Source organism: Gymnogyps californianus, chromosome 8, assembly GCF_018139145.2.
Source record: "Gymnogyps californianus isolate 813 chromosome 8, ASM1813914v2, whole genome shotgun sequence".
Classification (NCBI taxonomy): domain Eukaryota; kingdom Metazoa; phylum Chordata; class Aves; order Accipitriformes; family Cathartidae; genus Gymnogyps; species Gymnogyps californianus.
Window position 1 is genome coordinate 25772021 of NC_059478.1, and position 25896 is coordinate 25797916.

General features: G+C 41.8%; 2 protein-coding genes across 3 annotated transcripts in view; one reads left to right on the forward strand and one right to left on the reverse strand.

Moving 5' to 3' along the window:
* Nucleotides 1–797: 797 nt before the first annotated feature.
* Nucleotides 798–13734, reverse strand: LOC127019233 (riboflavin-binding protein). Its single transcript, XM_050901202.1, has 7 exons — nt 13722–13734; nt 13164–13208; nt 12699–12856; nt 11880–11979; nt 10614–10742; nt 5172–5283; nt 798–1137 (listed from the first exon to the last, which is right to left on the reverse strand). The coding sequence occupies exons 3-7, from the start codon at nt 12835–12837 to the stop codon at nt 901–903; spliced, it is 717 nt and encodes a 238-aa protein (XP_050757159.1). The 5' UTR covers nt 12838–12856; nt 13164–13208; nt 13722–13734; the 3' UTR covers nt 798–900.
* A 9498-nt stretch (nt 13735–23232) lies between these two features.
* MAST2 (microtubule associated serine/threonine kinase 2) overlaps nt 23233–25896 on the forward strand; it is a 199508-nt gene continuing 196844 nt past the window's right edge. For both annotated transcript variants that reach the window (XM_050900979.1, XM_050900980.1), the window contains exon 1: nt 23233–23470. In XM_050900979.1, the coding sequence (XP_050756936.1) occupies nt 23282–23470 (189 nt within the window). In that variant the 5' untranslated portion in view covers nt 23233–23281. The remainder of the gene's footprint in view (nt 23471–25896) is intronic.

Here is a 25896-nt window from a genome sequence, read left to right on the forward strand (position 1 = left end):
CTATGAAAGGCCGTACAGAACTCTACAGCGATGTCAGAGGGAGTATGGATGCATAACTGAAAACAGAGTTTCATTCATCCTTACCTGACGAGTCCCTCTGGGACTGGTGCAGATTTTGGTTTTACTTTGACCATAACAGTGATGCTGGGAAGCAGAAATACTGATTGGAGAAACCTGACTTGGGCCCTCCCTGACACTTCTGTTTGTCAGAGATCATTCTGTTTGGAATCATTCAGTGGGATTAATTGCACTCAAAATTATGCTTTAAATTCATATTGTAGGAGACTTTTGTACTGCTGTTGTTTAAGGTAAAAGCCCAGTGCAACAGACCGTGCATACTGTATACTGGCAATATATGGATCCAAGGATTTATCTAGTACACCACAATCCCCTGTTTTGCAAGAATGTTTTTGAGATACAAAATAAATACGTTTTCAGTGCTCAGTAGCCAGGCTCACTGACCTATTTCTGCCTGCAGCATTTCTTCTTTATCTGAGCAGAGCCAGGCACACAGGAACTCGTGACAGGAGTGCTGTGTGCCTATGCTAATGAAGGGTTTGGGTTGAAGATTTGGTGCATTACTGGCATGGCCTTCCAGAGGTCTCTAGTTCTCACTGTTCCACCTTAAGTCAGCAGGAGCTGCCTGTGCCTCTCCTCTTTGAAAGTCAACCCCTAGTTGTTACCTTCAGGCTTCTAGCTGTTCAGTTCAAGTCACAAGATTACACCTGTGCTAACCCGTCTGGGAGCTTTGTGATGCAGATGCAAAAACATCAGAGAAAGATTAATATAACCAGCCATTGATTTATTATGTTCTAGGAAATAAGGGATAAAGCAGGCTGGCGTGATGCCCTGAGCCCAGCCTCCACGATTTCTCTTGTCCTGACATACATCCACCAGCATTTATCTTGTCTGTTCCCCTTCCTCTCCCTTTAGTTTCTCAAACTTCAGGAGTTTCTTTTGGCAGGCGTGCTCCTCACTGCTGCTGATGCTGGAGCTTTCCTCTGAGCTTTCGGAGAGGAGATACTTGATTGCCATCATGTCCTTCTTGTTCATTTGCAAGCAGAGGCAGGAGGATTCGCTCACCTTAAATGACTCCCCCCACATATTCTGGCACATTTCAGTCCCATTTGCATACATCTGTGTGTCAAATAAGAAATGCATCAATTATATTTAAAAAGAATTTAGTTAAAATCCATTTATATCAAACTGATAAACATTTATCACTTTTTAAAAATTGGTACTAGATTATTAAAAAGTAGTCTGCAGTCATTCACTGTCTTGCTGTGTACCATGCTTCATCACTTCTGAGATATCTTAAAATGTTATTCAATCCCACAACTGGCAAAAGAGATTTGCCTATTGTGAGAGCAAGTGATTACACGAAGTGCAAAGTGATCGACAGCCAGCCAGCCCTTTGTTTCCACCCTGGGGCTGACAGCCCAGCTAGCTTTCTGGTTCTGACAGACCAAAGCTGTGTGTGAGAGGCTGTACAACTTGTAGCATGTCAGGACACTCTGACATGTCTCGGGATCTGAGTAGTGCTGAAAGTGCCAGACAGTGCTTTGAATATGGGAATCTTTACAGGCTAGAGACAGCCCAGTGGAGTCACAGCTCTGTGGGATCTCATTGTGCCTGCTGCAATGTACATCGTGACTGGGCAGGACCTCACAGACAAAGACAAGGGAAATAACTTAGAAACTGTTTGAAGAAAATAAGTTTTCTTCAAGCTTCCGCAGTGCTGTGTCCAGTGGTGCAATGGCCTTTCTGGCTCAAGAAATTGTAAACTGCAGCTTCTTGTACTCTCCTCAAGTGGATCTGTCCTGTTCTTGGTACTACGTCGTTTTGTAAGGCCTGTGTCATAGGACCTGTACAATCACACAACAAAGATATTTTTTGTTTGCCAAGCTCACATTGTGACCACCTTCTGTCCACCCAGCTTGAGTCTGCCTAAAGAGTATTAGCTTAGGAGTTATCACGTCCAGCCACAAAGTAGGCAGGATATACACTTTATCTTGCCTGCATTTCTCCCATGTGTTTGTGGTTGAAGTTCAATCTTTTCTGTTTCTGTAAAGGAAGCTTTAGGTACTCCCAGCAGCAAAGCTAAGAATGAAGTTGGGGGTGGGAGTGATGGCAGGAGTAGAAGCCTTGGGAATTACAGAGTGGGAGTGTTAATGACTGAAACAGTGGGCCAGGCAGCAGGACTACTGGGCTCCATTGCTGACTGATTCACCTTGACCACATCACCAGCATCTCTCTGAAAGAAGCTGTGTTTCATCTGTAATATTACAAGCAGTCCTTGCATATGATGCTGATTCTTTAATCTTACAATGTTTCTCTTAGTGCTGTAATTTCTGGATGGTGTGCTGGTTTACTGTCATCACCAGCTTATACAAAGATCTGACACTGTGAATCTCAAAGAAGGTGCCCTGTCTTTGTGGTTGGGAGATTCCTGCATGGAAGCTGCTCTGTGTGCAAAAAATTAATGATTACAGATTCTGTGGAAGCGGGACTGGGCATCTGTAGTCCTGCAGCTTCTTCTGCTCCACCTGTTTTCCACAAGTTCTTCTTATGAGATGTCTCCCTGTCTCCCCACATGCAAAACTATGTTGACCTATACGGTGCAGGAAGGCAGATGACAAGAAATCATAATCTTCACTTTTGCCTTAGAAATCTATCCTTTGTGAATAATACAGAGTCCATTCCAAACAGCCCCAAAGACTCTGTAGTCTGTAAAATAGCTTTTCAGTTCACACCATCACTAGCCAGGGCTCGCTCCACGGGTGCTGCAGTTGCTGGAGGAGGAGTGTGGAGGTTGGCTAGTGCACTGGGAGCAATGCAGAGTCAGAAATGGAAAGGCTGCTGCATCTAGTTCTCTCCTTGTGTTCTCAGGGCAGGCAGATCTTAGCTGTTTCTTTCCCACTATTCCTGTGCTTTTAAGCAGCATTAGACATTTTCTTCCAGCTCCTGTACAGTTCCTGGATTTATACCTGCTTTTAGCTAATCAGCCCAGAAAGTATTAAAAGCTGTCACGTGGCTTTTCTTAGGTCTGTATGCAAGAGACATGGCTACATCCTATTCTTGTGTCCCACAGGTTCTCTAACATGTATTCATGCTCTTCTACTTGATAAATTGGTAATTTTATTTTGACTTTCCTCCTAACTCTGCTTAAAGATCAGAGCATAGCCAGAATGCTGCAGCAAACAAACAGTGCACACAGCCAATTTACCAAGCATGTCCCTAAATTACTGCAAAGGATTCTGATTCTTCAGCTTCTTGGAAAATGTTCTACTCTGTGCATTAACATTGCTTGGGGAGCACTCAGCTGGGAGAACAATGACAAAATGTGCCTCATTTTAGCCAGGCTAAAACTGGCTATGATCCATTGTGCATTCTTAATATTCAGCATTTGTTCCATATTCAGCATTTGTTCCAAATAGTCCTTACAACCGCTTGCATATGTCAAATGCAGGGCTGCTGATTGCTCCTCTGTATGAGCTGAGGGCATCAAAAGAAAGTAAGCATCTGTCCACAGTGCTCTGACATTGGCGAACCCTTTGTGCTTCTGGGTAACAGTAACTTTCTTTTCCATGAGTTGAGTCCAAACCAAGCGAGTCTAGTGTTTGTATATCATGTAATTTTCATATGGGAAATGTGTTTTTTTAATTTCTCTGAAGAAACTTCATCTTTATTCTTACTTACCATGCAAGCCTATTTTTGGTGAAAAACATGGGCAGTTTAGGGTGTGGTTCCATTTAGTTTAGGAATAGCTGCGCCTGGCTTCAAGTGATAAGACCTCTGGATTTGCTGCCTGTTTTTCCCTGCAGTTGGTATATTTTCTTTAAGAAATAAGTACAAGGGAATTCAAAGTTAAAAACTCCTATATCTGGACCAGGGACGGTTTGAACAGGGACTGGAGATTATTTACGGAGATTATCATTTCGTTTTTCACTTCATCTGGAACTACTGATGATTTAGCACATCTGGGGAACTAAGCTGTAAGTTTCCGCAGCCCATTTGTGTTTTGGCCACCTTCCTGAGCCTGCTGATTAGTGTCACTTTTGCAAGGCAGACAGCAATCCTGCACTAACTGGACTGTGACTTCCACTTATATCAGTTGCTGAACTGACTTCTGGCAGTACACGCATGTGAATTGAATTCAAAGCAATGAATCTGGGATCTCTGCAAGCCTTACTACCAGTCCCTAAGCACTACACTTAAATTTTGTTTACTTCTGCAATTTGGACAGTTTTCATGGACTCGGTGAAGATCAACTCTTAAAAATATTCAAATAAGTGTAGCAGTTTTGAGCTGTATTATATTGCCCTGATGCTAAACTTACTTGAGTCACTAGAAAAAATCCTACCTGACTCTTGAAAGGTCTGTAGGTGAGGTTCCAGGCAACCTTGCTCCTATAAATCATGTCAGTTCTTATTTTATACACTTTTGCTCATAAAATTAGTTATCCCAACCGTTAAACCTTCTCAGAAGGATGGGATGAGGTCTCAGAAAGCTTGTCAGCGCTGCTCTTTAACTATCAGAGTTATATAGAACAAAGTTAGCTCTGCCTAGCCATTGGCAGACACAATGGAGAACACGCATCAGAGATACGATACGTCTATGGAGAACAAAAGGGAGACAATTAGAAGAATGTCAGGACTTAGGGATTTGGAGGATGGAGAAGGACTTGAACATAACAAGGTAAAATAGAGAAAAGGGCAAAGATGCCTAATAGGCAAGAAAACCTTAAAAACTCCTTAGTGATGTGGGAACTTACGTCCCAATTTAAAAAGACAGAGGTGTGTAAAGACCCACATTATGTAAGGAACCTTATAAAATGCATCTCAGTGTCTCTGTTGCATGAACAAAGTTAATTTATCTTTTACTTTCTAAATCCCACTTCGGTTAAAATATCAGTGCTGCTTGAACTTTTACTTTTGTTGCACAAGTGGTATGAATACCGATTAATTAAATGTATATATACTTAGACTAAGTGATCTACATAAATATAAATGTTTCAAAATTTATATACTTAGAAAGTCTGATGTAGGTATGGCTTAAAACTGCTGAAGTAAAAATAATTCACCTGTTGCATTTTACACCCATATATTCAGGAAAAAAAAAAAGAACTCTTAACGCCATTTTTTCTGCTCCAGTTGATCAGGTTTTCTTACCTCACTGTACGGCATACATTTATTCTTACAGTGGTTTTCTCCACTTTCATCCCATTCCCAGTCCGTCAGCCAGTTATGAACACATATGAAATCATCTTTGCAGGCTTCATACCTTCATGGAGATTAATGTGGAAGATACAGTTATTTCTCTCACTTTTTTTCCAGTGGACTCAGATTCAACTCAAAAAGTCTACATGGGCTATGCTAGTAACGTGGTATGGTTGCACAGTGCAGCTTAGCAACAGATCTTCAAGAAATGTGCACATTATCTTAGCTTGACATGTACATAAACTCTGAGCTGGCCAGGAAGCCCTAAATCCCAATGAAAACTAAACAGTTCACCCACTATGTTTTATACTCACAGACTTAAGCAAAGGGCTCATGTTCTGAGGAGCTACACTCATTCATGCAGTGTTTGCTGCTTGGTTATGTTTGCTGATGTTACTGAGTGCAGAAAATACTGTGTGGGAGGGAGTTTCATGAATGCTGATGTTCGATATTGTGACAGCACAGGTATGCTAAGAGTGAACTGCCACTTGAGTGACATGTGGGGAAAGTTTGTATTTATGAATTAATATCAGAAAAGAAGAATGATATTTCCTGGGCAGGGGATTGCTATGAGGAATGTGCACTGAAATAAGGAAAATCCACAAACAACAAAATCATATAAACTAATAGGCTGTCAGCCTCAGAATGACATTTTCAAAGAAGTTAAACTTGAAGTGAAGGAGGAAAGATGAGTCTTGTAGGGTATAGGTCTGAAATTTTAAATTTTAAGTTATTTTTAACTTGTAAGCGGTAATGTAAAAAAAGCCTATAAATGGCCTGGAACAAGTATGGTAAGCAACTGGCTGGTCTATGTGATGAGAGATCTCATGACTTACCATTATCCTACATCATTTCCTTCTTTCCACTTCTTTTTATGCTCCACTTTTTGGCTCTTACCTTTCTTAAGGATCACTTTCTGCAAATCAGTGAACATCTACTTAAATTTAGTCTCAATGGCTTCAGGCGGACTATTCACACCAGTAAGCGAGAGTGCCAAAACCATGAGGCACAGCTTTCAAAAAGTTAGTGTCGTTCAGTATGGTATTTATAATTAATGCCTTTGGATATATTTTCTGTTCGTCATTTTTAATCTTCAGGGTCATGCTTCCAAAACTATTTTGATATCACAAGGGCTGCAGACTTACATTTTTAAATTAAATGTGAGGTTGTCATGTGGTCACAGAACTACAAGAACTAGACATTGCAGTACATTTGCAGATGCAGAAAGGTAAGAACATGTACATCTGCAGAACCTTCATACAGATTTTCTGGGCTTTTCGGAGGGAGAAAGCAGTAACAGAGGGAGGGTAGCCAGGGCCTGAACTAAACAGGTCTAGGGCAGGAGACATGTATTCTCAAATGTGTTCATCCCTGAATCTGCTGTCAGAGGTGAGGGCTCTGCTGGAAATATAGGCTGCAATTTGATAAATTAATATAATGTGACACTGGTAGGCAGATCGTACCAGTTTGTGCCATGACTGGATTTGGGACTAGGGACTGTAAGAATAATTCGTTTGTTGTTTGTTAGCTGCTGCGTGTACCCTGACTGAGAAAGACACACAGAGGTAACTCCTCAGGGACAGCTGTTTCTCTAATGCTAGTCACTTTGCCTGCTTGAAGGCATGCCAGTTAGGAGCATCAATGCAAACTTTTTGTTAAATACCATCTATGAACTCCCTACATACCAGCATCAGATTCATCAATTAGCCCTCGATTCTTCAAGGCATGTAGGCATGTCCTGTCCTTTATGCATGCACTTAAATTAATCGCGTTCTAGCAAAGTCGATCAGTATCTGCTGTGAGCTGCCTAATACTAGCACTTCCACTTAAAGCCGTTGTGCCCTTCCCAGAGTCTTCTTTTTTGGTTCCCTTTTTTTATTTGGCTAAGTATTTTTCAGCCAGATGGGTTCCCAGACCAGGGGTGCTTCATGGCCTCTCAGACAGTGCCGCTGGCACATGGGTGGGGACAGGGTAGGGAAAAGAATCAGCATCCGTTGGGGCTGAGGAGAGGGCAGAACTGCTTCTTTTGAAATTAGTGTCACCTTCAGTTATACTTTTCACATTATGAATATGTATTTCAGAGTTTTACTGAACTGGGGCATTCATGCTATGCATCTGGTTTCCTCAGGAATTTGAATAAAATATGTTTATTAAAGTATTTATATTTTTATTCACTATTATCTATTGAATTGTCAGATGAAATGTTTCCTAATTATGATTATTGCCTGACTCTGTGGTTTGTTATATAAGCAGGTAGCAAGGCATAACTTTATTGTTACCAGTTTTTCTTTATCCCAATGGAAGTAATTATGAAGCTAAGTTTATAAAAAATCGTGACTTATGAAAAGTCTGATTTCTGCTGTCCAGAAACCCATAAGTGGTTTCTTCAAACATTAATTAAAACCTGTGAGAAACATAAACATAAATACTTAAAAGACCCTCCCTGAACATAATAGTTCCCTATACACAATGGGCAGGATACTTTTCTTTTAAAGCTTCCCCCCCGCCATTTTTTATAATTAGCTGTTTCTCTTTTAAATTGCACAGGGCCCTTTCACAGGTGGATCATAAAATGGCTTGTACATCGGGCTCTTTCAAAAGCAATAGTTTTAGGACTAGTGGGAGCAAGGAATCCTGAGACAATAGGAAGAAAAGGAAGGCCCCAAGCTAGTCAGATGAATTTCTTTTAAATGAAGTCACTGCTCATTCAGAATCCTCTGCACATTTCTGGCCACAAAGACATACAGTATGCAGCAGGCACACTCACGGCATGTAGAGAAAGTAGGTCACATCACTAGCAGTGTTACAGCACACTAAAGGGACTCCAGTGAATAGAACATGAAAAAATGTTACTTTAAATCACCAGAAAGAGTGGGAATTCTGTCCAGGCTCTTTTCTAGCCTCAGGCCTTAAGCAGGGTGAGGGAATGGGTTTGACATTGGCATTAGGCAGGCACACAGACTAGCATGCACGCTAATGGGTCATCATTACATTTTTGATTCAGGCCAGGCATCTGTGACGCCAACAGTGGCAATAGATCATTGTTCAGTATTTGTTTAGAGTAGAGCCTATTCTCTGCCATGGCAGAGACTCTATACTGGAAAAGGGTCAGTTTTTCCTGTGCAGCAGCTCTCAATCACACCCCCCATACTTTCCAACAACAAAAGTTAAAAATGCTGTTTACCTGGAGGTTCTGGCAATACCCAGGGACACTGAGGGTTTTGCTATGTAATATTGACCCACCATATACACTTCGATATAAATCTCATATATACTAAGGCTGTTTTAAACCAGTTCACAGATGCAAACTAAACTTACAGGGTATATTTTCTTTCATCTTTACACTTTCACTGGATATAGCAGTTGAATATAGGTGATGACTTTGTGTGCTACTTATTTTGGGATACATTTGTTTTAGATATTGGTATTCTATCGCTGTGCCTGTTAGATCTATTCTAAAGCTCACTGGCAACTCCAATGCTTTAACACCCAAATGCTTTCAAATTTTGGTAATATTTGTTCTGAGCTTTGAGATTCTGAGCACCGAGGCAAATTCAAGGTCTCAATCTTTATCTTCAAGGAGGTCAATAATCTGGATTCAGTTTAGAAGATTACGAAAAATTTAGGAAGGAAGACTACACATGACAAATCTGTTCCTGAGGCACATGGAGTTTCCTAACACAGAAATAAAATTCATCACTAGAGGAAACTCTAGGAAAGCTAAGAAATACATCAGCCTTTCTCACTATCTTCCATTACAAATCCAAGCTATGCTTCTTGTTTCCTTCTCTGGCACAAAGCAATGGAGACATATTTAAAGATAAATCCTACCAAAATACTGCACTGCATACAGGACTTTGCCCTTGGAGAGGAGATGAGAGTGAAAATGGATCCATGTGTCAATAATATTCAAGTTGCGTAACCACTAGGGAAAGCACTGTACAGAGCAGCGCAAGAGAACCTGGCCATGCGCTACCATGTGTTCTGTATTTTCTGTGCTTCCAAGAAAAACTCTTTTATAACATTTTTAGAAGTATGAAAACAGTTTTCTGTGATTTTCAGAGCAGCCTAAGGGATTCAGACATTCATGGTTCATTACTTTCAAGGGATGCTACCAGTTATAATTCTATAGTGTGAACACAGCCTGTGCTGTTTGTACTATGCTTCACACCAATTTAACCATACAGACAAGTTACTGTAGTTACTAGGCACAACATTACTACAATACTGACTGAGATTTATATGTCAAATGATGGCATTATTTAAGAGCCAACATCTCAAAACAGGGAGGGAAGGAGGGAGGGAGAGATATATGCTGGATATGGACCACTGAAAAAATCTCAGTACCCCACCTGGATATAATGCTCCTACCCCAAGACTAAGGACAGACAGGTGCTGGGTTGTCCCACTACATGTCTTGCACTCAAAAAATAATGTGATTCCCTGATGCTGTATTTTGGGAAACAAAATTAAATGGTATTAAGCTTGCTCATTGCTATTAATATTTTTAGCATTACTTGGCTGCAAGTTTCTCTGAGATTCAGGCTTTTAGAAGTGATTTTAGAGAGATGGATGATGGAAGGGAAGAGAAAAGGCCAAGAGTGAAAAATTAAGGAATTAAGCTAATTTGTTATATGAATTAATTGAAAACATACAGGAAGTGGCTGCTTTCATGATTTCGTAGTGAATTCTTCACTATGACGGTGCTGAGGCACTGGAACAGGTTACCCAGAGAAGTTGTGGGTGCCCCCTCCCTGGAAGTGTTGAAGGCCAGGTTGGATGGGGCTTTGAGCCACCTAGTCTAGTGGAAAGTGTCCCTGCCCACGGCAGGGGGGTTGGAACTAGATGATCTTTATGGTCCCTTCCAATCCAAACCATTCTATGATTCTATGACTTTATACATATAAAAGAAATGTCTCATAACATGATCAAGTATTTAGATTTAAAATGCTAACTGCATAAATGCTAACTCACAGGCATGGGCTTTTCAAAGGGTGGGCAGGCCCTCACTGCTGTTAGTGCCTGTCATTGTGGTGAGAGCTCCTCCGTCACGTCCGGCAGTTCTGATGACAGCGCACTGCATCCTCACGGAGAGCAGGGCAGTGCTGTCCCTGAGTCACTAAACTCTGACAGAGTTTAGTGACTCCATCCTGCATTCAGCCTGTGTCATTATTATTTTGGGGGCTGTAACTTAGCAGAGGAAAAAGTAGAGATGGCAAACAAGAAATGGAGAGGAAGAACAAGAGAAAAGGCATAAAGGTGGTGCAACACCATGGAATCTTAGTGCCACTTGATTGGGAGGTCTGAGCTTCATCCACCCATGCTCCTTGACACCCTAGTAACACAGGCATATTAAAGCTAAATAAAAATACTTTGATAAAAAGCTGAACCTACCAGTCATCACAAAAGCTTTGACACAGTGGAACAGACTGAATAGCAGCACGGTAGTTGGGATGGATCCAGCGAGCAGCATGTGGAGAACACCGGTAAAAGCACTCAATTTTCTTTGTGAAATCTTCACAGCTGTGGTGGGTGAGAAAAGCCACAAATAAGCCTGTTTCTTAGCATCAAGGCTATAGCCTCAGTTTTCTAGGCCTGCTTTGATGTGGATGCAATACTACAGATTAGGAGAAAAACATAGAAAAGCATCCTTTCACCCTGTTAGTGTCTAGGTTCCAAACTCATTCCTTTGGCATTGTGTACAGTGTGACCGTGCAATTACCATAGCCAGCTAAAGAGTGCACAAATGTTTCCGTGCATATTTCAGCCCTATTTGTGTAAGCTTTCCGTAAACTTTTGAGGCCTTGAGTTTTCCTGGCAAGAACGATTCCAGGCAATAATAAAATGTAGTTTAAAACTATAGTACAAAACTTCTGTGCTGTAGCCTCATGATTTCACTAATCTTTAGATTTTCCCACAGCCCAGCTGAAGTTACTTAAAAGCACATACTGTTGCTGCTCTTCTGGGAGTGGCAGGCAATAGCTGTTACTTTTGCACATCTGTTTTTGCTTAATTATTTTGTACTTTCATTCTTTTATTTCTATAACTTGCCATGTTTCACAGCTCTAACATCTAACGGGGTACTAAAAATCTTAATTATGAAGACATTCTTCATGGTTACAAAACCCGCAGGACTACAAGAATTTTTATTCTAAATATTCAGAAGTTTCATTTCTGGACTCTTGTGCATTTGTTTGCGAGATTTAATAATCTAGTTGATCTGCTTTCTAAACAAAGGAAGAAGCCTGGTCTGTATTGACTAGGGATCACACTCACTGGTATGTGATGGTTGTTTTGGAGAGCTACAGAGGTGCAGTGTGGTTGTTACCTACTGGGTTTATGACTGCTTTGCATTGCTAGATCTGGTTCTATACTGAAAGCAAACTTGAAAAAACATAACCTTTTCTTGATAAAATGGCATATCCTTCTGCACAAATAGTATATACTTAGGGATTCATGGGCTTTTGTGAGAGGAGAAGAAGGGTCAGACGTTGGTCAGGTATAGAGAAAAGATGATGGGAACTAGGCTGGGTGGCATAATCTCTACGGCAACCTAGGGACTGTCCATCAGCAACTCCAGGGAGAGTTACCATTAGCTGTGTGGCTGCTACAGCACAGATCTATTGAAGCAGGACACAGACAACATCAAAGCTGACTTACGATTTACTGAGCTGCCCACATCTGTTCCAGTAGCTGTTGTTTACTTTAATTACTGGGGAATGAGCCAATTGCTCTGTGAAGTCTACATAGCAACAGGAAGCTGTTAGGAATGAAACAGAGATCTTGCAATAAGGATTTTCTTTAATACTGTATTTGGAAGACTCAAAATGTAAGATAAATCTGTTTTGGCCCATAACATGATAAAGTCTCTTAGTGCTAACTAGAAGATGTACTCAGGGTCTAACATTCTTGGTTTTGGAAGTAGCAGTGTAAATGCTAAGTGAGGTGGACTGGCATCAACAGCGCTTTGTCAAGGTATGCCCAGAGAGCCCTAAGAATTTTACTAGTGTTCCGCCAGATGTTATATCCTGAGGGATACTAACTTTAAAAGCTACCAAACATAAAAAGAGAGTTGAAGAAATGTAATAAATACTATAATTTGATCACTATAGAATCTTGATTTCAACCTTTCCCATTTGGTGTCTGCTACAATTAATTAATTTTTATACTTAATCACAATAAACCAAATTCATCTTTGCTGTAAACTTTTTAAGCAGATGGAGCTACAAGGAAAGTAAACTGCATCAGAATTTTTTAAAGAAAATAAATAAAGTCAATGAGAGTTTTGCAGTTGACTGTTAAGAACCAGAATCTTACTCTTGGTTTGCATGCAGCAAAATGCCAATGAAGGAAGCTTTTCAAATGCAACGTATACTGCATCTTATATATTTTTGAGAAATTAAGAGAACTGCCAAAACAATTAGTGTGTACAAAGCTGTACTTCTAGACTATATTTGGCAAAAATTAAACCACTCTTACATTTAGAGTACAGAGTGCATTCATGCATATTTGGCTCAGGACTTGGCTTCAGTTTGTGGGTGTCCCCTTCCAGACATCCATATTTTTGGCAGGTAGATGACGTTATGACAGCAAAGAGGGTGACCGCAAACCTCAGCATTGTTGTTCGGTTCTTTTTCCTGTATGGAGAGAAGTCTTTATTTATATCCTTTATTTCTAGGAGAAGCCATAACATTAAAAGGAAGGACTGCTTTAAAAAAGCTACATGTATAACCAAGTAAAATATGCTCAGCAAAGATGTACACATAAATATTAAGACACACATTCTCCCTTTCTCTTTGCTTATACCTGAACACTTATAGTTCTGCTCCATTTTTTTTGAGGTTTGGTGGCAAGTGATAAAAGCCATCAATAGTTCAGGCTATTTATGAAAACATGTTATAATTTTCAGTATTAAGAAAATGATTTTAAATTTCTTACACCGACCTGAATTTATCTTTGAACTCTTCCAAGAGACATTCCTCTGCTTCACTAGATTTGAAGAAAAGATTGATTAGTTCTAAAACTTGCAGAGTTGTTTTGCACACTTGGAAATTACACATTTAATACAGCTGCAAGTGAGCTAGTAATGGTCAGCACCTGAGCTAGATAAATTACATTGATAACATGCCTTTTTTGAGGCTACGCTAATTTATACGTAAGAATCTGATCCATTATTTTCTGCCTCTTTTGTAGAGTTTGGTCAAAAATGCAAGATAAAAACGTTTTGTCTGCGCGTCTAAAATTTCTCTAAACAGAGACTACATATTAGTGAGCTATGTAGATAAATCTAGAACCTGTTACATAAATCAATGCATAATTCTTTATACATGTTATTAATTTAACCCTTCATTCTTTAGTTAAATATTCCTGTTATCTTTTTGGAATAATTTTGCCTGAATAAGGACTGCAGCTCCTCTATGTACCTAGACTTTTCAGATGTAAAGAAAACAACATGTTACAGAAGAAGAAAACTGTCTCTCCCATCTCTCAGTAGTTTCTCACCTCTTTTGCTGTCCTTCTGGGTGATACTTCTCCCTGGAACAGGAACACAGTAAATTGCTTTTCTCATTTTCCACTTTATATACACACCATCTGGCATCAGTGCTCCACAATTTGTTTGCCCTGGAAGAGATCCTTGACCCTTTGGAATGCTAACATAGATTTATCTCAAAAGCAGATACAATGACCAGCACATAATGCCCTTTTATTGCTTGCAAACGTCGACATGATAAAGAGGAAAGTACAAACATAGGTTAGAATTAGAAAAACAACAGCTCTCCTATATACCAAATACAACTAACCCCCTGCCTGATTTTTCAATGATTGCTTGTATTATCAATTATTGGATTCATTTCTACAACATTTTCATGGGGCTCTTATCACAGACTAGGACTTCACTGAATTAGAGATATTAAAAACAACACTTCGTATTTCAGCCTGACTGGCTTAATTTTGACTATAGATATGATGGCTTGCCTTGGCTTACGAAGTACTTTTACTGCAGCCCCTGGAAGAGAATGCATGTCTCCCGATTCCCAGGTCTTTGTTCTTTCTTCACAAGATCCCTTTAAAACCTGCTGCTGTTCGCTCTGGTTGCTCTACCTGCCTCATATGTACTCTCCAACCAGTGTCACAAGCACTACAAGAAACTGTTGCTTGTACCATTGATAGCAATTCCTGATTGGATTTCATTGTGAGATCTGCTTTCTGCAAAGAGGATTCTGCATCTGAACATAAACCATCGTATAAGGTAGACATGGTGATTACAAATAGTTGCACTTACTTTCATAGATCAAATCTCATTGAGTACTGTAAAGAGCAGCACCACTCAGTACCTTGCAATTATTTAGATGCGTAAGGAAAGTAGCATCTGTTGTTTCTGTGTTTAAAACAGAACACTGGTTTGTCAGATAATACTCTGGGGCCATTATTTACAAACCTTTTTTGCTTGAAAAAAACAAACACTGGCACAGTGGAAGTGTGGTATGAATCTCATTGAGCCAACTCACTGAGCATGATAATAAAACAATCTCTATAAGCTGCAAGCACTGATTCCTATCCTAGCTCTAGTAAATGCCTCAAAGCAAAAGTCTTGCTGGCCTAAAAAGAGCCATTTCCAGATCAGTGGAAACTGAGCGATTTTTATGTTCCAGAATAAACTTAATTAAGACAAGTTTAAAGAATGAATTTAATTAAGGCAAGTTTAAAATGGCATAAAGTAACTATAGGAGAAACTGAAGTAAATGTAATGGCGTATTACCCATGTCTTCACCTCATGTAGCTTGATCTAGTGTTGGCTGAAATTCATGGAGCTCCTTGCTGATTTGTAATGTAAAGGATTCGTGCATACTGCTCGGCACTTGGATCTGTGTATTCCTAAAAAATAAAGACCACTGTATAATATGAACACTCACTTTCAACATTGTGATGAGTGGATGGGCTAGCCAGCCTGGTAAAATGCACAGAAATAGCACAGGCTCTGTGCCTTACTGCTCGGTTTGCATAAAATATATGCACGCTTGTAAAGGTGTAAGCATGCCAGGTTTCTTGCAATGTCTCTGTTCACTGAATTGACATACAAATTATATTAAGCTATAGGAAACTGGGATCTCTTTCAGGCTTTGAGTATGAGCCAAATGGGACCACTGGCTGGGAGATTAGGCAGTTTCTAGCAGCAGGAAGGAAAATTGTCATATGTTTGTGATTTCTCAGACTTGGCTTTCGTTAGCAATACATGTAAGCAGGCTCAGGCTAAGGAGCTTTTAGAGATCTCAGCTATACATCTTCATTACCTGAGAAATTAATCTTGATTCTTTTTTCCTAAAGTATTTTCTGGCTAGTTATTTTGTGTCATGTCTTATACTGAGAAATTAATTAAAGGAAGTTTCTTACCCCTTCCCATACCTGAATGGGTCATTTCTCTTTATTTGTTAAAATTGAACTTATTTTCAAGTACTCAGTGATGTTCTTGTACTTTTAAGACTCCTATTGCCATTTAATTTTAACTTTAATATCAGTGCCCTGTAACTTCTATTCATCTTTTCAAGAGCTAAAGCATGCATGATGTTAAGAGAAAGAGTTAAAGCATGCGTGATGTTAAGATATCGCCACAGACAGCAATTCAGGCACCACCACGTTAAATTATTATTATTATTATTATCATCTGATGATCTAATTGATAGTGGCCTATGATGCTAGTACAAGTATGCATCTACTCCAAAACCACAAACACTGCTATACTAGGTCTCAAGAGCCATCTACCTGAGCAACTTCCTTCTGGCAAGAGCCATTAGCAGAAAATTGGGGAAAAAAATGTTTAAAAAATAAAGCTAGTTGCTAACTTCCCAGCTTCTGGCAATCAGTTTAGTAACTATGTCAACTGACATCTCCTAACTCAACATAGCAATTCCTTTTTTGTGAGTCACATCTCTTTAATGACTGAAGTAAGCTTTTACGGTTTTATATTCTTGGTAACTCTGCAAAGCCAGTGTGGTTAAGGGAAAAATTGTTTGCACTTCCAACCAGTGACAATTGCCAGATCCATTTCCCTTCTTGGCATCCTGAAAGTGTAACAACAGTGTGACCGGAGGGAGACTGAGTTTCAGGAGCGTAAATTAGAGCATTTGGCCGGTTACAGCTTTATTATAGATGGCAATGTGTGCTAATGAAATTAATCTGTTTGTTCCTCATATCTCAGTGTGAGCCTGCATGCTCAGAAGTTGGAAGTGTTTTTCTCATTATCTGTGACAAGAAATGTAATTAGGAGCACAGGTTGTTATCTAATTTAGTGTCATTCCTGAAGCTCCTTTGCAGAACTGCATTTAAAGTTGCACCAAGGGCACATTATTTGATGATCAGTTAAGTATATATTCTTGACTTTCATTATGTTAGACTTCAGAACCAAGAGTTTCTTTTCACAAGTCTCTCTGCTGAACGTATCATGTCACAAGTCAAGCTGAATGCTAAAGGAGACACTCCAGATGGACTCAGTCTGGCACTCCTGACTCTGGAAAAAAAAGCTGAAATCAAATCTTAACGCTACTGAATTTGAGGTGTGATTTGTTTCTGTTCACTTTGGTGGTGCTGGGATTTCTCCTTTTATTTTGTCTGTGTAAGGAATACATCATGGCACGAAGTAAGGCTTACTTGCTGTATTTGAGTACACAAATGTTGCTGAGCTAGTTCTCCAACAGGGCACAGGAATGACAAAAGCACCAGTAATTTTATATAACCAAGAGAGTGAGTCAGTGGGGAAAAAAAAAAGCAGATATTTTAATGAATAGTAGGTTTAAAAAGGAATCACAACCCAAACAACAAAATTATCATTGTAAAAATGTTATTTTAAGCCCCATGTTAGGTTTTTCAAAATTAAAGGGGACAAAAACCTACTTATTTTAGCTTATTACTGAGTTGAAAGCACCTCTTGAAAGCATAACTGAATGCTCTTCTTTTGCCCTAGTCTTTCATTTGCCTTTCACATTCTGCTAGTCTGTTACTGTGAGGTTCCTTGAACCACTAACAATTATTGCTATTTTTTCTACAAAGAATGGCCTTTGGTTTGGATGGCTACTGACTGTGTGGTGCGATGTGGGCTCTCACAAGTGACAAAGAAAATCTGGGTCCAGCTTGACCTATACTCCAGAATTAACCTGCAATCTTGTTTCTAATTTAGACTATTAATATTTGATTGAATTTTCTACAATCACTTATGAATGATGAATTTCTTCTTAGGGGAGTATGAGTACTATTTTTTTTATTTACACTTTTATTATGAGTATTTATTATTTGTATAGAGGTTAATGCCTAGATGTCCCTGCGTAAAGTTGTGATGTAGTATTTTAAAGTACTTGGTGCCAATACTGGATTATGGATGGCCACATCCCACAACCCCCTTTTCTGCCCTGTTCCTGTACTGCCCCTTTTCCTTCACTGTGCTGGCACAACCCAGATGGGGGAACTGATTCAGCAAAAAGAAATCCAGCACTTCCCCCTGCCTCCAGTGTTTCTAGCCAAATCAATTTCCCCGTTCAGTTTATAGCACACCTATAGAAGAGTTGTGCTGCTGCGAGGAAAAGGGTGGTCTATCACAATGAGAAAGACAAATAGGGGAGGGTAGGACTGGCAGTACTTTAAGTCAGAACTGCCAACCTCTAAGCCCCATTGTGTCAGCGTTCTGTTTTTTTTTTTTTAATTGTTATGTTGAACACCTTGTAATCAAAATTAAGAGCTGACAGGTCTATAAAGAAAACAAATAATGTAAGCACAAGGTAACAGTGAGATCATACTCGTCAACATATTAAAAGGCAGTGACTGGAAACCACCAGATTAATCACTGCTGAGCTTTTCCTGTTAGTATCACAGCAGGGATGAATTTTAAGGAGGACACAGTTGAAGTCCATGAGTTCTCTGCAGACATCTCTGAGGAATGACTCCCATACATGTCATATTAGTTCTAGATAGCTTGACTCATTGCCCTGTGATTAATTGGTGGTTAGAAAATTGACCACAACACTCATGGAAAATACCTTTCTTTACATTGTCCCCCCTCTCTCGGCATCCCTCAAATGGCTCCGCTCTCTGTTGTATCAATCAAAAACTGTTTTTACTTCAAACTCCCTTCTCAGTTTATCTAAGCCCTTTCTGTCTGTTCTCTTTCAATACAGACACATTAAGTCTCTCAACGTGTCCCGATGCCAGCCTCCACTGCACACCTGTTGGATTTCCATGGCTTCCATGTATGTGTCATCTCATATTTGGGAGGCATTTCCATAAGTAACAGTAGAACTATGTGTAATCCTCCCCCTAGCCCTCCTTAAAACTCATCTTTGTTTGGGTGCCCAAAGAGAGGGTGACAACAGTTAGGATCTGATGCTACTCCTGCTGGCCAGCATCTCTGCATTCCCCGTGTGCTTCCCTTTCTGGACCTTTCAGAAATACACACAAATTACATATTTATATGCATATGTAATTTGTACTCTGTTGACACCTAGGAGTAGCAGCTCAACTGTAGCAATTGCTGTACAATCAAGTCCAAGCTGACAGTGAAAGCAGCATATTCACTGGTCTCTTTCTGTCTCTTTAAAGCAATAATGTGTTTGATGAGCTTTTGTTGCTAAGAAGTGCTGTTAACTTAGCTATTGCGCTAAGCTCTCCCTAAACCTCACAGCCATACTTTTAACTCCTATTATATATTTGCATATTTACAAAGCTGTCACTTTGACATACTGCATCACTGCAAACAAGGATGTATGTCCTTCATGGTATATAAAGAAGGAAAATAACAATTGGAAAGCAAATCATGTCCAGTTAGGACTGGACTTTTGTTATATATAGATCTAGTAATTGCCATCCTGGACCAGGTTGTCAGTTCGTTTACTTCATTATTCTGACCCTGAGACTGACTAATACTAGTAGTTTCCAGTGAAGATGCACTGGAATAATATACTGTATAATACACTTTTATGGAATGACCTGCCTGTAAGAAATTTCTTTCTAATCCTCCTTAATTCAATGATTAGCTTGTGCCTTGAAACATGAGTGTTGATATCCTTCCTGTGTAAAGTCCTCATGTCACTATGAGTATTTTTATTAATTACACAAATGTCTAATGCAGAACTTCTCAAATAGCAGACCTCACTAGATTCAGATCATGAGTAAATTTTGCCTAGATTGTGTCAAGGTCCCAGACTTACTAATTCTCCTGCATTCTTTTGGAAAATCCTGTATTTCTTACCATTTCCCTGGAGCTCTGGGGTGGTGGTGGGGAGCTGTACTCTGTGGCTGCAGTTCTCAGCTGTGCAGGCGGCATGTGTTGCTTCGTTAGCCTGGCAGAGCTGGGATTGGTGTCTTGCTTTTTGCTGAACAAAATGATGCATCGTTCTATAAAAAATAATTGATTAGTCTTAGTCAAAGCTTTTCCTAGCAAATGTCACTCTTCCTGCAGTTCATATAACTCCTTTTTTATCCTTATTTTTTATTTTGCTCATAACTGGTATTCTTTAGTTGTATCACACTGGGTTTTTTTTGTGAATCTTGAAAAAAGAATGCTGTCACAGGGGTGAAGTTAGGGAAATAGCTAGGAGTCATGGCGATGACGTGCAGCCTGTATAATTACTTGTCATTACTGACATTCTACACAGGTATAGTACAACATCGCAAAGTACCGTGCCGTCTTGTGGACTGACTGCATATTGCCAATTGCCAAACATTAGTATTCCAGTGTAAAGACCAAAACGTCTCTGTGAATACCATTAGAACTGGGTCACTAACAGAAGGTGCGTGACAGCTTAACCTGCAGAACAACTAAAACCATTTCCTCCGTCTCATACAGAGCAGAAATACGGAGAGTGAAGATTACGTGTATAGTGTGAGCAGAATGACAAATGACAAGCCGTAGCAATATACTTATTTGGTGGCATTAGTGATGCAGTTCTGCCTTGGAAACAGTGAAAATAGGTGATCAGCTGGGTTTTGTGCTGCACTGGTTTTGCTAAATGTTCAAATTTAATAGGCATTCAAATGATTAAGTATTTCATTTTGTAGAGGACTCTCTCTTGCTCAGCAGCATCCTAATAACATCTACTATTTAGCATTTTCTATTCTGTTTGGAATAAAGAGGTTTTAACCTCACAGCTTCAACGTGTATATCTCTATTCCAGCTCTAGGAACTATTGCTGTAGCTGTGTGCTCAGCAGTCATAAAAATGCTGCAGACGGATTTATGTCATTTCAGAAAACATTATGGAATAAACTGGACTAGACTTCTGCCTTACCAAAATCCCTTTAAACCAGCTGGAGAAGAATGGAAGGGAACTCTTCCTGGATAGCACCGTTCCAGCTACCTTCTGAATCAGAAGGGCATGCTGAGACCTTCTTTATACGGAGAAAATGGAAGGTGTAAGCCAGGGAAAGGAAGTATCTGGAACTACAAAGAGAAACAGAATTAACGGAGTATTAGCTGAGTATCAGTAAGCGAGCTACACAGGCTCTCTGTGGTCCCTTGCTTTTGCTCCGTGTTAGTCTGGATAACGTAAGAATCAGCCTCTTTATAAGCCTTTATTAATTACTCTTCTATCTTTTTTGGATGTGACAGAATATTTCTGGAGACAAACACTGTGATCATAGGCATGGCATCACACCACACTCTGCCTCATTCATCTGTACCCCTTTTCCCTGCCAAGCCTCTCATGATTAGTTCACTTTTATTTAAAGTTGGAAAAAAAAAGTTCAGAAAACTAGCTCATACGGAAAAGAAAAATCAGGTCACTCAGATCTGTCTGCAGATTCAGGTCATATTCAGTGATGAGTTTAAATGGAAAAAATATGGGAGAATCAGTAAAATGAGGAGTATTTTTCCTACTCCTTCAACATGAAACTTCACTGTTGTTTCAAAAATACCGGAAAGACATCTCAAGTCCAAAATACTAAACAGGGATTAAACAGAGAAGGAAATAATCCAGAAGCAAACCAAATGCAATCTCTTCACAAGTAAAATATCCTCTTAACCCCGAAACGCCTTTTTCATTCAGAGTGATCAAAAAGATTTTTAAATTGTTTTGAGTAAAATACTGAACCAGAAGGCAATTATTTGCAATTCTATCTAAAACTAACAACTGAAGATTTGGTTTTACTATGTTTCAAAGGCAGGTAGTGTTATTCAAATTCTCATTGTGTCTTTCCTTCCCATATTCATGAATTCTTTTTTGGCACATGAAGTGAACAGGTGTGAGCCAGTGCAAGGTGGCCCACAGGCCATAACCAGCAAAGAACTAATTGGCATCCATGTTGCAACAGGGCAGAGATCCAGCCAAATTATGACGAGGCACCGTGCCATCCTAATAGACTCACATTATCACGGATGCCAAGATTCCATAAATTTGCATTATTTACATTTAGTTAGGGCAAGATTCCTAGCTGGGAAATTCCACATGGTTGTCCATCTCTATCATATACAATTATGATGGAAAAAGATCTCTGTGACTAATCCAGCATCCTGAAATACTTTTCAGCAAGAATTTAAATATTCTTAATAATTATTTAAAAATGCTCCCACTCATCTACATCAGTAAATTGTTTGAAAGTGTATTTTTGTTGTCTTTGTACAAAATGAATAAAAAATTTGTAAAATCAGATTTCCTCGTTGAAGATGTGTAAGCCTTTTCAGCTTGGTAAAAAGGGAGAAAGAATTGTTTTTTCTGCAGCAGTAGCAAGGTTCTTGTCTATGTAATAGTGAAAAAAAGGACAACTTTGAAGTTGCTTTTGTGAAAAATGAATGCAGAAACTGGTAACTTATGCCCTCAGGAAATAATTTGCAAAGACAAAAATGCTGAGAGGGTGTGAATTATTGAGATGAAACACAAGATGATGATATATGCTCTGATTACTCCTTGAGGTAATGAATCTCTGTAGGTTTGTCTTTTCTACCGAGGAGATGGTGAACTACATCTTAATCTGCTCCCTGATGCGATCTCACTCTCCACGGAAAAGCAGGCTGTAGCACTTGATGGCACCGCTGGTGAATGTTTTCCTGCAGCTCGGCAGCTTGGTGTTCCTGCCGAGGGCTGGGGGCTGCCCAGGGACGCTCCAGTCGCCCGAGCACTGCGGGGGGCTGGGGCTCGGTTCCCACCGTGTCACGCTGGAGGAGCTGGCGGGCCTCCTGGAACAAAGAAGCGTGGCGTTTTCCCAAATGCTACCTGCTGCGGGTGACACCACAGGAAGGTCCTGCGCTCACCTTACATTTTCAGGGGCAATTAAGACCTTATTGACACGGAAGCCCGTTGCGGCTGGACACCTGAGCTGATCCCGGATCACGATGATGGGGGCAGAAACGCTGCCCTCACCCCCGGGAGACACTACTGCATTGTGCATCCTCAGTCTACGCCTCTGAGCCTCCTTTTTGCGACCGCAACGAGGCAGCCCTGTTCCTCCTCTCCCGGCGTGGAAGCAGAGCCTCTGCGGCCCGGAGGCGTCGCTCCCCTGGGCAGCCCTACCGGGAGCCAGGCTGCCGGGCTGGTGCGGTCCCCCGCGGCGTATTCCTCCTTTCTGTGCGTGTCTCACCGGCAGCCGCGGCGGGGGCGGCGTGCGGGCCGCTGCTGCCCGTCGGCCAGGCCGGCACCCCCTCAGCGGCGCCCGCTGCCTTCCCGGGGTGCCCCGCGCCCTTTCCCGCCTCGCACCTCCCGCCCGCCCCTCGTGACAAGTCTCGCGCGCTCCCCTCCTTCCCTCCCCCCCAAGTCTCGCGCCTCTTCCCCGCCGCGAGGCCGGTGCTCTCGCGATAGGCAGCGGCCGGCGGGCGGGCAGGGCGGGCACGCGGCGGGGGGGGGGGGTGGGGGGGGTGAGGAGGCGGTGCCGCGGCAGCCGCTGCGCCCGCGCTCCCTGACAGGCGGGCGGCGGGAGCGGTGGCGGCGGCGGCGGGCGGGCATGTCCCTCCGCCCCGTGCGCAGGTGGTGGCGGCGACGGTGGCGGCGGCGCCGCCCCGGCTCTCCGTGACTCCCGCCGGCCATGGCCGGCTCCGCGCCGCGGGGGCCCGAGTCGTGCCGCAGCCGCCGCTGAGGAGAAGCCGCCGCGATGAGGAAGGGCCGCTCCCGGGGGGACAAAGCGGCGGCGCCGCCGCCGCCGCCGCCGCGCAGGGAGCCCGGGCGGGCGGTGGCCGCCAGCGCGGCGGAGCGGAGAGCCACCCTGCTGGGGGGCGGCGGCAGGAAGGAGACGGAGGACGCCAGGGCCGCGGGAGCGCCTTGCCGGGAGGCGCTGGAGAGGGTAAAGCCGGGGCGTGGGGCCGGGGGGGCCCTGCCGGGCCGGTGGCGGCCGTTGGCATGGAGACGCGCGCCCCGCGTGGCGGGGGACCGCGGCGGGCGGGGGCGCCCGGCGGTGCCGCCTTCCGCGCCCGGCCGGGCTGCGGCTGCCGCAGTCGCGGGGCAGGGGCGCGCCTGGCCCGGGCGGGGGCTCCCGTGGCTCCGGCGTGGGGAGAGTGGCCGGGGGGTGGCTGGAGGCCGAGGGTTGGGGAGAGGTGGGGGGCTGCGCTCGGCGGGGGGGGGGGGGGGGGGGGGGGGGTCGGCCTGGGGGCAGGCTGCGTGCCGCGCTGCGTGCGGCGGCGGTTGTTGAGACTGCATCCTCCGAGCATCCTCTCACGTTACATACGGTGCCTCAGGTAGATGCCCCCAGAAGAGGAAAGGATAGATGTGGTGGTGAGAAATGGAGTGGTGGTGTGTCAGTGTTGTGACGGCATGGCGTTGAGTGAGTGGTGGGGGAGTCGTCGTGGTGCCAGAAGTCCTGCTTGCATGCCGATGAAGAAGCAAGGGAGGATGCAGTGAAATCTAGTTTGTGTTATATGCTTGCTGGTATTAATAATTACAGGATACTTCTTGCTAGGAACCTTCTGTAGGTCATTTCTAATTGTGACGTTAATTATGATGCTTTTTCCAGCGTTTTTAGGTCTTCTTGACGCTCAAAGCGATTTATTTAGGAAACATACCTTTGCAGATATTTGAGAATGCATAGGCTTGTTAAAAGTGAGGGCACGTAACTTCAATGTGTCCACGTTTATGTCTTTCACCTCCACAAAAAAAGGATCTCCTGATTGCTGCTTAGCGTTACACGGATGAGAGACCCAAGAGATCTTAAACTTTGTTTCAATGTGTTTTGATATTCCTAGTTCTACAAGAGAGAAAAATGGTGGATGAGACTTAGCAGTTTAAAAATGTAGATGGCAACTAATGCCTTTTTTTTTTTTTGAAGAGAAGGAGAAAGTGTCACAAGTATGAATATCCAGGATGCAGTAATTCATTGCTTTGTTTTGCCATTTTTAGGAGCAAAGTGAAAAACTAAGTTCTTTGACCTTTCTTGTCAAAAAGGTCCTAAGTTTACGTCATTGTTGCAGATGCACAGGTTTACTCTATTTTTTTATGATTTCTTAGGTTTTTCTAGAAAAGCTGCGTTACATTGCCTTCAATTATAGGAGACTTGTATTTTGGCTTTGACTAGTGGATCTCTCTTGAGTATAGATTTCTCAGACTGGGCCCTGGAAGAAGAGCGCTCTATTTTTTTATTTTATTCTCTAGTGCCTTGTTAAGCCAGGTGATTTAAGAGGTGCTGCTGCTTTTGATGCTTATCACTTCCTGAAACAATTAAAGAACACTAATATCCTTATTCAGGGGAAAAAAAAAATCTAAAAGCAGAAGAGGTGACTTAGTTTCTTCCCAACTGTCCATTCAAATAGTGATTGGTAGAGCTATCAAATGCAATAGCAAGGTGTTTGTTTTACTGTTTTGACATATTGTGTATGATATTGACATGGAAATTAGAGGAAATTATTTCCATTCTTGGTAGTTGTGAACTAAACTTTTTGCAAGTCATGCATAGAGAACATGCTGCATACCATATAATGTATTGAACACTCAGGAAGCTTCACCAAAACAGCATTAACATTGCAAAAAAGGAAAGGCTGCAAATTCAGAAATGCCAGTTTTTGAGATGCACAAGGCTTTTTAATGGGAGATACTGCCAGTTTGGTTTTAGCTTGAGTGCTCTGACTAAGACCTGATGTGACTTACGTGCTGGCAAGTATTCAGTGTGATGGAGTCTTTGAGGAGTTTTGCAGCTAAAATTAAGAAAGCTTCTACTCAACCTGTGTGAGATGCCCCCCAAACTTCAAAGGAGAACCTCTCATCCCCTCTCCCCTTTTGTCTTCCATTTGAAGTGGTGGAAGTTTTGTCAATGTGGTAAGCAACTGGAAATAGATATGTTGGACAAATTTAATAAACAGGACAAATAAGTCTAGTCACAGCATTTCTGTCTTTAATATCAATAATTCAGTATTTCTTTAAACATCAGGAGTTGGTAGTGTGGATGTTGTGGAGAGAGCCTTCTGAGATGCAAAAGACAGTGTGATACTCCATTTCCACTGATGCAGCTTGTAGCTTGACAAATATTTCCTTTGGGGCCACTGCTGATTTAAGTAACCCTGTTGTTCCAAGCTTATAGTATACCCTCAGCTGTACCAATGCAACAGTGTGCACAGCTGCAGGGAACCATTCTGAATTAAATTCAGATTTCACAGTTTGTTTGCCATACATTTGCACAAGTTTGTGGTTGGGGGAGACTAAGCTACTCCAATGTTGGAAAAAGTACTTATCAAACTGTGACTGTAGTAGTTAATCAATGTGCTGACATTTAGGCCTTTGAAA